This window comes from Sorex araneus, chromosome 1 (assembly GCF_027595985.1).
Source record: "Sorex araneus isolate mSorAra2 chromosome 1, mSorAra2.pri, whole genome shotgun sequence".
Classification (NCBI taxonomy): Eukaryota; Metazoa; Chordata; class Mammalia; order Eulipotyphla; family Soricidae; genus Sorex; species Sorex araneus.
The window spans coordinates 362,172,799-362,185,767 of NC_073302.1; the positions used below are offsets into that span (position 1 = coordinate 362,172,799).

Below are 12,969 nucleotides of genomic sequence, written 5' to 3' on the forward strand. Positions count from 1 at the left end.
GGGTTCAATTCTCCTGAGAGCCTAAGTTCTTGGCTTTAAATCAAGTAGTTAGTAAGCGATAGAGCAAGGATTCCAAACAAACCCAGGATTCCCCACTGTCTGGACCTGCAAAACTCCTTGGATTTAGGCTGCTGTATCCTTAAGTCACTTCACTCCCCATCAAAGACCATAAGGTAGTTGGAGTTTGCTGGAAGCCACCAAAAACTGAAGTAAGCTTGGCTTAAGTCTGTAGCCTGGAGTGCGGCACTTCTCTGGACAGCCAGACCTAGGTGTTCTAAAGTGGGCGTTTACCACATTCATTGTCGTCCCTATTCTGAGAGGGGCACACGCACTGGCAAGACGGGTGGTGGCAAGAAGGACAAGGGAAGAACCAAGAAGGAGGGCAGCAGGGTTGTAGCTGAAAGAAAAACATGGTTAAATCATGGATTGCAAGACATACAACAAAACCCTAACCCATTGTGTAGAATAACATGGGGTTTGTCCTTTTAGCCTTGCCACAGGGAACTTAGTTTACCTTAAGACAATGTCCTTTCTGTATGGACACAGGAAGACAGTTAATATTATGCTTTGTAACTTGGGAGCTGATTGACTCCAATAATATTTACTCCTGGGCATCTTCTTTCTCGACTCAATTGCCCTTAGTTCCCAGCACCCCAAAAGCAGGGTCCTGACGAGGGACAGAATGGACCCAGGACAAGCTGTGAACTACCCTGACATTGAAATGGGCCAGGCCAAAGTGCTACAATACTCAACTATAAGTTGAGAACATGGTATAGACAAATGCTGTCATGATCCAAAAGTAACGACGAGACTAGGACCCTGATGGAGTTAGGAAGACTAACCTGGCTTGAGGACTATGGTCTGGAATATATGTGAATGCCCTCAGGAAGAACCAAACTTTAAGTCTGATATATCTCTTACTGTGCTCATAAAGAATGATACTGCTAGAAATATTAGAAATAAGTTTACTATAACTATTAAGTGGATTAATAATGGATTAATTACTATTAAGAGGAAGGAAGAAAGCGACACACCCTTATTTGGATCCCACCCTTGAGCAGATCTCCTAGTAATCTGGAGTAATCTCCTTAGATGAGATTTTGTTAATCTCCTGAAGGAGTGGTCTTACCCCTCTTTGTTGATTTGTTAATGTTCAACCCACCTTTGTGTCACCACCCTATGTGATTGCTATATAAACTAAGACTGTAACAGAAGTAGGTAGAAGATACAGAGAGAGAAGGGGCAGAGGCAAGACAGAAGCGGCAGAGGTAAGACAGAAGCAAGAAGAGACAGAAGGGGAGAGAAGACACAGAGGCAAGACAGAAGACACAGGAGAAGACACAGAAGCAAGAGGGAAGACACAGAAGCAGAGAGAAGACAGAAGTAGAGACAGAGAGAGGTCGGAAGAGACCAGAGGAGAGACTGCAAAGACAGAGACAGAGAGACAGACAAAAGAGAGCACAGCAGCACACACAGAAGTGGAGCACAAAGGAGAAGCCATCCTGATCCAGTCCATACACAGTGGCTCAAGAGCACCGAATGCGAGCGGCAAGAGAGAGAGAGAGCGCTACCCCGAGAGTCCACGAACAACACAATACAACACACATCATATCACCCCTTCATGCGTGTGCCTTTGTATTTTTTACACCATTGCTCACAAGGAAAAGGCTCTCGGGCTGGCTTTATGTTAATTTGTTAACAGAACTTCAATCTCTCTGACCACACACGCAGACTGAGCAATTTTTTGTCTTCATTAGGCATGTTCCAAGAGCTTGCAGGTGTGATCCAAGACAAAGAGAAATTTGCTTGAACATCGTGGCTGGAGCAACAGTTTGACATAGGTCCAAGGGAAGACCACGCCTTCACGTGAAGGAGTCTGAGTCCTGGAGGGCCCTGCTCTTTGGGCAGAATAATCCACAGATAATGTCGCACAGGAGGACAAAGGGACCCGAAGCTACTCCTGCTGGTAGTCATCAAATGAACACCTGCTCTTCAAACCACTCGGCCCTTTATAGCCTGGCACCTGCCTGCATCCACAAGGCCTCTTGCTGCCCACTGAGCACAGGGCTGAGAAATGTCCGTTTCATATCAGAGAATGGAGAGAGCCAAGCTACTGTGATTCATAAAGTCACCGGTGCAAGGTAACGTGAAAAGACTATTTCTTACTTATTTTTGGCTTTGGGGTAACAGCCTGCAGTGTGCAGGGCTTACTCCTGGCTTTGTGTTCAGGGCTCACTCCGGTGTGCTCAAGGGACCATACGCAGAACCCGAGATTGAATCTGGGTGCTTTACCCCTCTGCTATCTCTACAACTTCAAAAATACTAATTTAAATGACAGACAAGAGGAGAAGAAAAGTTGCACTGCGTCAGATTCTTTTATGCTAAGGCTGGAGGTGGCCCATGTTACACATTTCCTAGGACACAAAGATAATGCCAGGAGGTTTGTGACAGACTCCGTTCCCCCGCTCCCCACTCCCACCCCCACCATGAACATCTGCAGTTTCGGCTGCACCCTGGAAAGAGTCTCATGCAGCACTGAGGCAGCTAGTCCCCCGGCCCCCATTCCACCTAGAAGATGAGGTACATGGATTCTGAGGGGAAAATAAGTTCTTTCTTGTATGCATGCTCTCTTCTGAGAAACACAGGTATTAAATATGCACATCATTATTTTGTTTTGTTTTCATCTGACTCTCAAAGTACCAACAGATTCATTCTTTGTTATATTTCCATCATCTAAATCAAAGTTAGACAGAGTAGGCTTCCTCCACCTTCCCCACACACATATGTGGAATAAATTTTTTAAAAGTGAACATTTAAGATTCCCTTCCTATTCAAGTTCCGATGTCTGATATTGTTTGGAAGCTTTTTGTTAATTTTCTTAGGAAGATTTCTTAGTTGTAGCCTAACTTCCCAAATAGTATTTTCATGGGGACATGCAAGTGCGGTTCCCAGCACATAGTTATATATTTCTGATGAAATTAATACTATATGTAATCACAAGAGTTATTTTTAACAACTTGTTTCTTCATGCTCATTGAAAAAATCATGTGTGAAAACATCTCAATAAAAATTCAACTTAGGGACTAGAGAGATAGTACAGTAAGTAGGACAAGCCCTTGCCTTGCTTCAGGCCAAACCAGGTTTGACTCCCAGTACCCGAGATGGTACTGAGCCAGCTCAGAGTCAGGAGTTAACCCTGAGCACAGCCGGCTGTAACTCAAAAACAAAACAAATTCAATTGATTCTGTTCTTCTCTTATTTGACTACTACCTCTCTTATTTGGTTGTTTAAATATATATATGCATTTAAGAAGCCAAAGAACAGCAGTCAGTAAGGGTGGTGACAGAAAAAGCTCAGACTACCAAGTAAAGATTTGACTTCTTCCTGGAGTTTCCCTTAAGGATTAGGTATTTTCTCCCCTCAAGCCATATTTCTGGAATGAGAATGTCAACCCTGTTTTAAAGCTCAAATTACATCATGAATTCCAATGTGCTTCAAGAGAAGTAAAATTTTACTATAGCAACATTTATTAAACAGTGATGAAATGGCTCTGTGTGTGGGTACACATGTACCTGAGTCTTTGTGGCAGCTTCGGGACCAGAGCTAGTCATTTTGCCACAAAGTGCTGATATTTGAGGATGAATCCAGGGAGTTAAGACTTGAGCCATGCCCCACCCCCAGAGGGCAGATGCAATAGATACATGCTACTCTGTATTTAATCAAAGTCACAATAACAACAGTGACAACAACAAAAAAAAGCCAAGGGCCTTTGTTTGAAAGATATTAGTTTGATATTAAAGAAACTGGTTAGAATAAAAATAGAAAAGAGAGCTTTAGTCTTGCCTTTCAAATCTTGCTGGCCTCCCAGATGATAAGAGAACTGATTAGTCAAGGAGAGCTTGAGAAAGTTCTGTGAGTTGCTAGGCAGTTTTATGAGTTGGTATATTTCAAAGCTTATCTCCAGAATATAAAACACACTGTTCTTTTAGGGAGTTTTTTTTTTTAAATGTTGAGTGAATATAAAAAAGCCCAAGGCTTTGCTAAATACGGGTATGGAGAATCCCCAGATATTTATTATGCTTTGATATATTGGAAGCAGCCAACAATTTTAAAAAATTATCACAGGAATCGAAACAAGAGGACTTAACAAAGCCCGAGAAAGACTCATTTGAAAGAGGTTGGAAAAGGTGCCTAAGTTACTTCTGCAAATCTTAACAACAGGAACTTTTGATTCCAAGTTAGCTTGTTAGTATTTTTAAAAACATTCTATTTCAAATTATAAAATCATTAAGATGTTAAATTTGGTGGCACTCTAACAAATATTAATAGAAATCAACTTCAGGATGCTGAAAACACTCCAATATCAACATAACTCTGACAATTCATCATATTTAACAAGGTGTATTGAAAACAGCTAAGTACTGACCTCCCCCGGGCAAATGATCCTCTTGGGACGAGGAGCCTCTTGCTGTAACTGATACACTGTCAAAAAGAGAACACCTCTTAGTTATAAAGCTGCAGCACATACCTGCTCATCTTTAAGTAGTTCCACCAAACACATCCCAAGAACTGTAAACATTTCAAACAACAGCAACAAAAAAGGGTGGAGGCACATTTGCAGGCTGAGCAAAGTCAAATCATTGATATGGAAATTAGTCACCATAAACTTAAATGGGCAAAATTGATTTTTAAAATTCTTATAATGGCTAAATTTGTTTCATAATTGTTACTGGCATTGTTCATTGTATGGCTCTCTTGGAAGACTAGAGAGAAATACAATTCTTTCTTGTCATTTAAAGATAAAATTCTACCTAAGTCCTAAGAACATATAATAAGATTCCTGAATTGAAATGGTGGTTTCCCTGCGCCAGAGGAGTGCCAGAGGAGTGTCAGTCTCGGGAAATGTCACAGTTACATTCAAAGACGGTTACAGTTACATTCAGTTACACTCAGACACACTGAACCTGAATGGGAGGAAATACCAAGTCATCTCACTTTTTCGTGACTTTCCTTCTACCCTTGCCCATCATCAGTGTAGATTCTCATCCATTTGATTATTTTTCACCCATTGTCATTCTTCTTTTGCTTTAGTCTTTTCATATTTTAAATAATAGTCACTCTCTCAAACCCTGCCTTAAAGACAGACTTTCAGCCTTGAGCATGGAGAAAAGCAGGTAATTGTATACAAAAATACAATTTCTCTGACTATCATTTGTGATTTTTCAATTCACAGCGATTTTCTGCTGTTCTGATCATTGGTTATTTGTCTTTGAGAGAAAGCTAGCCTGTACAGGCCTCTTTGAATTTTACCTCTAAGGAAATAGAGATTGAAATGTAGCAGGTGTCATCTTCAGAATTTTGACAAGGAAAGAATTAATTATAATTAATCTATGAAAAGTTTAAACTTGTTCATATAATCATTTAGAAAATTAAAAGAAAAAATAAAAATACCTGATTTATTTTTAGATCTAAAATGGAATTTGAGGGGCTGGAGTGATAGCACAGCGTATAGGGCGTTTGCCTTGCACGCAGCCAACCCGGGTCCAATTCCCAGCATACCATATGGTCCCCTGAGCACCACCAGGGGTAATTCTTGAGTGCAGAGCCAGGAATGACCCCTGTACATCGCTGGGTGTGACCCCAAAAGCGAATAAAATAAAATAAAATGAAATTTGAATTGAAGGGTAGATGGTCATGTGGAATTTCATGAGATAAATGTATATTGTAATTATGGGTCCTATTACATTTAGCTCCATGTGGTTATTCTCTTCCTTCCTTCCTTCCTTCCTTCCTTCCTTCCTTCCTTCCTTCCTTCCTTCCTTCCTTCCTTCCTTCCTTCCTTCCTTCCTTCCTTCATTCCTTCCTTCCTTCTTTCCTTCCTTCCTTCTTTTCCTCCCTCCTTCCTTTTTCCTTCTCTCCTTTAATTTCGGGGCCACACTTGGCAGTGCTCAGAGTTCACTCCTTGCTCTGCACCCAGGGATCACTCCTGGAGGGGCTTGAGGGACTACATATGACGCCAGAAATCGAATCAAGGTTGGTCAAATGCAAGGCTCTTGTACTCTCACTCTGGCCATACTTCCTTAAGTATAGACCATCCGCCTTTAGCATAGAGAAGAATGGAACTAGTCCTGTAACAGCCGACATAATGCATTCCTATTTTTTAATTTTTTATTTTATTTTATTTTTTTGCTTTTTGGGTCACACCTGGCGATGCACAGAGGTTACTCCTGGCTCTGCACTCAGGAATTACTCCTGGCAGTGCTCAGGGGACCATATGGGATGCTGGGAATTGAACCCGGGTTGGCCGCATGCAAGACAAACTCCCTACGCGCTGTGCTATCACTCTAGCCTGGAGCACACCTATTTTTTAAACTGAGGTTGCTTATATGAAAGATGATGGTTGTATCCACGAATAGGATGAAGGGTCAGAAAAAAACTTCTTTTTAAAAGAGATGATGAGAATTAGCTAAAGACAAAAAAGTAATTGTGGACACTGCATGACTACCCCAGTGTTGCCTGTACTCTCCTTAAATTATGCAAGAGGCTTCGTGGAATCCTTTCTTCCTTTTGTATCAACCCAACACCAATGCACTGCTTTTCAGCAGGGTATTCTTTCCATGACTGTAATGGGAACCATGGAGGTCATCTCCTAAAATCAGAAAGTGGCAGATCTGAGAGGTGTCATGAATTCCCTACCAGACAACCTGCCACTTCTCCTCTTATTGTCAGTGCCTCTAGAGCAAACAGTGACATGTTGGGGGCATGCTGACAGGACATCATGAAGATTATTTTTAATGCTCCCCCCTCACCCTGTGTAGGTGGCAAAAGAAGGTCACTGAGCATAAGAGAAAAGCATTTTTATGCTTTTATATTTGCAATTCATACCAGTAAATATATGAGCTTCTGCTATAAGTCAGATGATTAGAATTATGCAGAGACTTTGAGAATAAGTGGAGAGGGGTTCCCAAAGCAGACAGAGAAGTCCCATGCAAGGTCACTCACATGAGGATTTCCGAGGGTTGTTGAAGCCACAGATTCACAGATTCCATCATCCCTGGGCATGTACACTCTGGCAGTTTGTCCTCACATAAATTTTCTTTAAAACTCCTTGGGAGGAGCTGGAGCATTAGTATAGCAGAGAGGGCATTTATCCTAAAGGCAGCAGACCAGATTTCAATCCCCAGCACTCCATATGGTCCTCCAAGCCCACCAGGATTGAGCCCTGAGTACAGAGTCAGGAGTAAGCCCTGAGCACTGCTGGGTGTGGTCTCAAAACCAAACCAAACCATGAAAGAGATAAAACATTTGGGGAGATTCCAGAACACATCCAAGAGCTCAGCCACTTTCCTTCACCCTCTGAAGGTAGGATCGGAGAGGGAATTATGGCTAGGAAAGTAAATAGAGAGGAGTATTTTAGCTATACTAAAAAGGACTTCAGGAAAGTGTGCATTGAAATAGCAAAGATGGAAGGGCTGATGAGGGGGTGGTTGCTAGTAAAGAATTACTGATGGGGCTTGATCCAAACTGAACAGAGGAAAGGTCTTGAATGGCTTTGCAGGTCTAAGAGACTGAGGCCCTATTATCACTGAGGGAAGGACCAGGGAAGGAATATTTTTGGACAGTTCCATTCCTGTTTCATTAGAGTTAGTGCTGTGACAGGATCCTGCAGAAGCCCTTAGAGGTTTCTAAGGTAGAAAAATCTTACACTTAACTGCTGACCTCAAAAGGGAATTTTCCAGGGGAATTTGAGGAGGCTCTGCAACCCCCTTGAGCCTGGGACACTCCCTCTCCATCCTGGTCCCAGGGTGGCACACATCTGTAACTGATCGCTATTTCTTGGGGAGCTTGTCTCAGAATCTAAGGCCCATGGGTGCTGTATTGAGGGCCATGCATTGGCCAACAGGCACAGACTGTCACCTGATCTGGTTTTCTCTATCAAGATCATCCGATGGCACCCTTGCATGATTGGTAGAGGTAGGCAGTCATCTCTGCATCCTCTCTCACCTCAAAGTACCCAGTTATGTCTCTTGTGTTCAGGGTGAACTATAACAAATCTGAGGCACATTTGATAAAACTGATATAGGTAACATAATCTGTGCTGCCTCTTGAATTTTCTTTGTAAGACAAAGATATTTCACAGGCAAGACACAATAGCATGATTCTTTCTGGGCGATTCTGTTGGTTGAGAGATGATGTGATGGATTTTGTACATCAATGTCCCAAATATGCTGCAGGCATGCAACAGCTCTGGGTCCTGTAGAGCAGGTGACAGAATATTTATCATGGTAATGACCTAACTGGCAGCAGTTTAGTTCCAGAGGGAACAGAAAATCGAGGAGGGAGATTGCCCTGGTCCCCGAGGAACTGAAGCCAACTGAAAGCCCAGAGATCACTGAGTATGTTTGTTATCTTGATTGAGAAAACTCAGCTCACCCTCCTCCAGGACTGAATGCGTAGCCCTTGAAGAGGCAGGTAGAAACTCACTGCAGGCCCATCTGCAGCTAAGTGGGTCTGAGTAGGAAAAACTATGTGCTTCCCATGTCAGGCTGGCTCTACTCACCGCCCCTCTGCTGTGGGAAGGCCTTGCCTCCAATCGGAGTTGGGGGGGGGTTCTGGTAAAAGTCTGCATAAGTAATAACTGTGGGGGTGAAGAATTGCAAACCCCCCTTTATTGATTTCAAAATCTGGGAAAAGGAAGTGCTTCATATTCTTCCCAGGAGATTCTGATGTTGGGGTTCTGCCTCTCAGGCTCTGGAGGTTCAAAATTCTTCTTTAGAAGAACAGGCTGTCAGAAGGCCCCTGGAGAGCTGTCTGCAAGGCATCTATCTGCTGCCTAAGTGGCATTTGCTCTCTTGGAAATATAAAATCTTGCATCTGGCAACCATAGGGAGTTGACTTTTGAACTTGTCTATTTAGGACCTGTAGTCTGACTCAAGGTTCAGATTTTTTTCCTTTTATTTATTTTTTAATATTTTAAAATTTTAATTAAAGAACTATGATATACAAAATTATTCATAGTTGAGTTTTTAGGCATATAATATTTCAACACCAATCCCACCACTAGTGCCAAATTCCCTCCACTAGAGTTCCCATATTTCCTTCACTACCCCATCCTTCGCCTGTCATCTTGACACAGTACAGAGTTTCAATGGCTGCAGCTTAGATCTCATGTTTTTAGTTTTGTTGAGTCTGTGATTAGGATATATGGATATACCACTCTCCCACATCACCAGTTTAACTGATGCCTTGATGCCTCATTCACCCATTCCTTCCAGTTATCTTCTTCCCCCTTGATTTCTTTTCTTCTTTGTCCTTCTCCTCTCTGAACACTGGGGTCAAGGGTGATCTAGGCATCTTTACTACGATACATTCATTTGTGCAGCGTTGTTTATACCACAGATAAGTGAGAGCATCCTGTTTGTCTGTCTTTCAGTTCCAACCAGGTTTCAGTGAATTCCATGATTTCATTGTTCCTTGCAGATGCATAATATTACATTGTGTATGTATACCATATCTTCATAATCCATTCATCAGATTTTTAAATGAGAAATTGAAAATAGCTCCTTGTATAAAATAGAAATAAAAATTTTCTTGATGACCTCATTGATGTTTGGAATGTAGTCTTGAGTTTTTAAAAATATTTATTATAGCTCTACATCACTCATCATCAGGGAGATGCAAATCAAAATAATGAGATATCATCTCACACCACAGAGACTGACACACATCCAAATGAACAAGAACAACCAGTGCTGGCATGGATGCAAGAAGAAAGGGACCCTCATTCACCACTGGTGGGAATGCCAGCTGGTTCAGGCTTTTTGGAAAAAAATATGGACATTTCTCAAAAAACTAGAAATTGAGGTCCCATTTGACCCAGTAGTACCACTTCTTTGGAATATACCCCAGGGGTCCAAAAAACATACAGCAGAAACACTATCTGCACTTCTGTGTTCATTGCAGCACTGTTCACAATAGCCAGAATCTGAAACAACCCAAGTGCCCAAGAACAAGTGACTGGATAATGAAGCTATGATACATCTACACAATGGAATACTACATAGCTGTTAGGGAAAATGATGTCATGAAATTTGCCTACAAATTGATAGACTTGGAGAGTATCATACTGAATGGAATGAGTCAGAAGGCGAGGAACAGATATAGTATGACTTCATTTTTTGTGGAATATAGAAAAATATGGCAGAGAGTCTCTTGCCCGCACGTCTGGCTGTCTTCCCCGGGGCCCCTCAGAGGCGATGGGCTCCAGCTTCCCTCCCCACCCCAAGCAGAGCTCCCGGTGGCCAAAGACCACAGAAACCTAGCTGCAGCCATGCTGGAGGCTCCTCTCTACACGTTCGGACAGGCCTCATGCATGAATGTACCGGCAGAGGAACCCAGGTGCGTGTAATCCCATCAATGGTCAACATCCAGAGACTTAAAAGCAAGCTCTCAGAAGCTTGCAGCCATGCGATATCTTTAGCCTACTTCTCCCTTTGGGAGAAACTGGCAGTCTTCTAAGAGTTTCCTGCCCACATGGGACAGCCTTGCAAGCTTCCCATGGTGTATTTATATGCAAAATCCAGTAACAAGCTGGATCTCATTCCCGTGACCCTGAAGAACCCCCAGTGCAACATCCTTGGGAGGGCCAAGTCCAGATAGACTTCTAAGATCTCAGGGAAAGGACAAAATGAGTTGTTACTGGGCCCGCCCGAGAAATTAGTGTTTAACGGGCTATCGTGATCGTGATAGAAAAATATAGTAAAAAAATAATATCCAAGATCAGGGAAAATGGGCCAGGAAGACTGGTTAATGCTTGGAAATTACCACAAAAGGTGAGGGAGTGGAGGGTAGTAAAGATAGAGGAGGGTCCATTATGATAACATTAGTTGGAAATGATCACTCTGGATAAGAACTGAGTGTTGAAACTAGGTAAAGGGATATACATGATAACCTTTTAGCATCTGCATTGAAAACCCATAATGCCTAAAATGAGAGCAAAAGAGAAAAATAAAGAGAGAAAAGAGAGATGCCTGTCATAGAGGCAGGCTGGAGTGGGAGGGGTTAGTGGGGTGGGTGGGAGGAAAACTGGGGACATTGGTGTTGGGAAATTACACTGGTGGAGGTATGGGTGTTGGAGCATTGTATGACTGATATCCAATCATGAACAGCTTTGTAATGCTCTATCTCATGGTAAGTCAATAAAAATTTAAAATATATGTATTTATAATACTTTTAAAATTTTGGGTTATATTTTTAATTTTGGAGAGCTCCCAAATCGAGCCCAATGACCATTTCCTGGTGATTCTTGACCAATGGGGCTGGAAAATGTGGTGCTGCTCAGGTCCGAGATCCCAGAGGTTCCCTGGAGACCCCTTGCAGTGCTCGGGGCTTCTAGAACTGCATCAAGCCCTGGTCAAAGACCCAGGTAATACCAGGGGATGAGGTTGTGACTGGCCAAATACAAGGCATGTACCTTTACCCTGACAGTAAGTCTTTGACTCCAGTCAAGTTTTAAGTACTAGCTGAAGACATGATATTTGGGGACCAAATTATTATTATTATTGTTTCTTTGTTTTAGTTTGTGGGCCTCATGTGGTGGTGCATGGGGCTTACTCCTGGCTCTGTGCTCAATGATCAGTCCTGGTGAATCTCAGAGGATCATGTAGGGTGCTAGGGATTGCACCCGTGTCAGCTGTTTGCAAGACTAGCACCCTGCCCCTTGCATTGTTGCTCAAAATTAGGACCCAATTATTCTTATGCAGGGATCCCTCTGACAGCACTTGGTTCTAAGACAGGGAGGGGACCGGATAACATGGAACTTAACATCATGTAGACAAGACGGGAGGCAAAATTCAGTTTTAATCAGCATTATCACACCACAGCTCCCAATACACAGACTTAAAGGAAAGTCTTAAGATGCACTTACTGAATGATGAATGATGAATGAATGAATGAATGAAAAATATATTTTATAAAAATCAGTGCTTCAGGGGCTGGAGTGATAGCACAGCGGGTAGGGCGTTTGCCTTGTACACGGTCAACCCTGGTTCAATTCCCAGCATCCCATATAGTCCCCTGAGCACCACCAGGAGTGGTTCCTGAGTGCAGAGCCAGGAGTAACTCCTGTGCATCATCAGGTGTGACCCAAAAAGTAAAAAAAAAAATCAGTGCTTCATTTTTTTCCCGCTTTTTGGGTTACACCTGGTGATTCTCAGGAATTACTCCTGGTGATGCTCAGGGGACAATATGGGATCCTGAGGATCAAACTTGGGTCAGCTGTGTACAGGGCAAATTCCCTACCTGCTGTACAATCTCACTGGCCCCACAGTTCATCATTTTTAATGTTCCTATGTTAAATTAAATTTACAAGTTAGACATTTGTGGTTGCTTTCCCAATACCTATCTTCCTTCTTCCAAAAGTACTTCATAAAGTCCAGTCATGTCAATTGTTGTAAAGCACTAACCCTTGTTCCATCCCTCATCCATCCCCTGGAAATTTAACCTCTTCTATAGTTTTCCAGAATCCCAGGAGGAAGAGAAACAATTTGTCACTAAAATTCATTTTCATTCTTGGTTTAATAGATTTACATGTATGTTCCTTACTAAAATGGAAATCAAAGGAAACACTGAGCCACATTTTATTCATTTTTGAGTCCTAATATGTAACCTCAGATACTCAGAAGTGTTCGCTGTATTTGCTGAAAGTTCAAATGAGTTAAAATGAGTGACGATAACCTTGGAAATAGAATGGAAGAGCATGAACTTGGTAATAATATTGTTTGGCAAATTCGTAAGTCGTCCATCACCCAAACTCAAAATATTTACACATTGGAAAAGTGAAAGTATGTTCTTCAGTGGCTCCTCTGTAGGCCTTCCTGGGGCTAATGAAATTATAATGCTAAAGACGGTACTGCTTATAACATGCCCCTCAGTTTAAGAGTTGTGTGTCACTAGACATCCCCTAAATAG

General features: G+C 42.2%; 1 protein-coding gene across 2 annotated transcripts in view; it reads right to left on the reverse strand.

Annotated features, from left to right (window-relative positions):
- The window catches only part of CHN2 (chimerin 2), a 338,489-nt gene that overhangs the window by 146,488 nt on the left and 179,032 nt on the right, over positions 1 to 12,969 (reverse strand). For both annotated transcript variants that reach the window (XM_004604049.3, XM_055143780.1), the window contains exon 3: positions 4,427 to 4,482. In XM_004604049.3, coding sequence (XP_004604106.1) covers positions 4,427 to 4,482 — 56 coding nt within the window. The remainder of the gene's footprint in view (positions 1 to 4,426; positions 4,483 to 12,969) is intronic.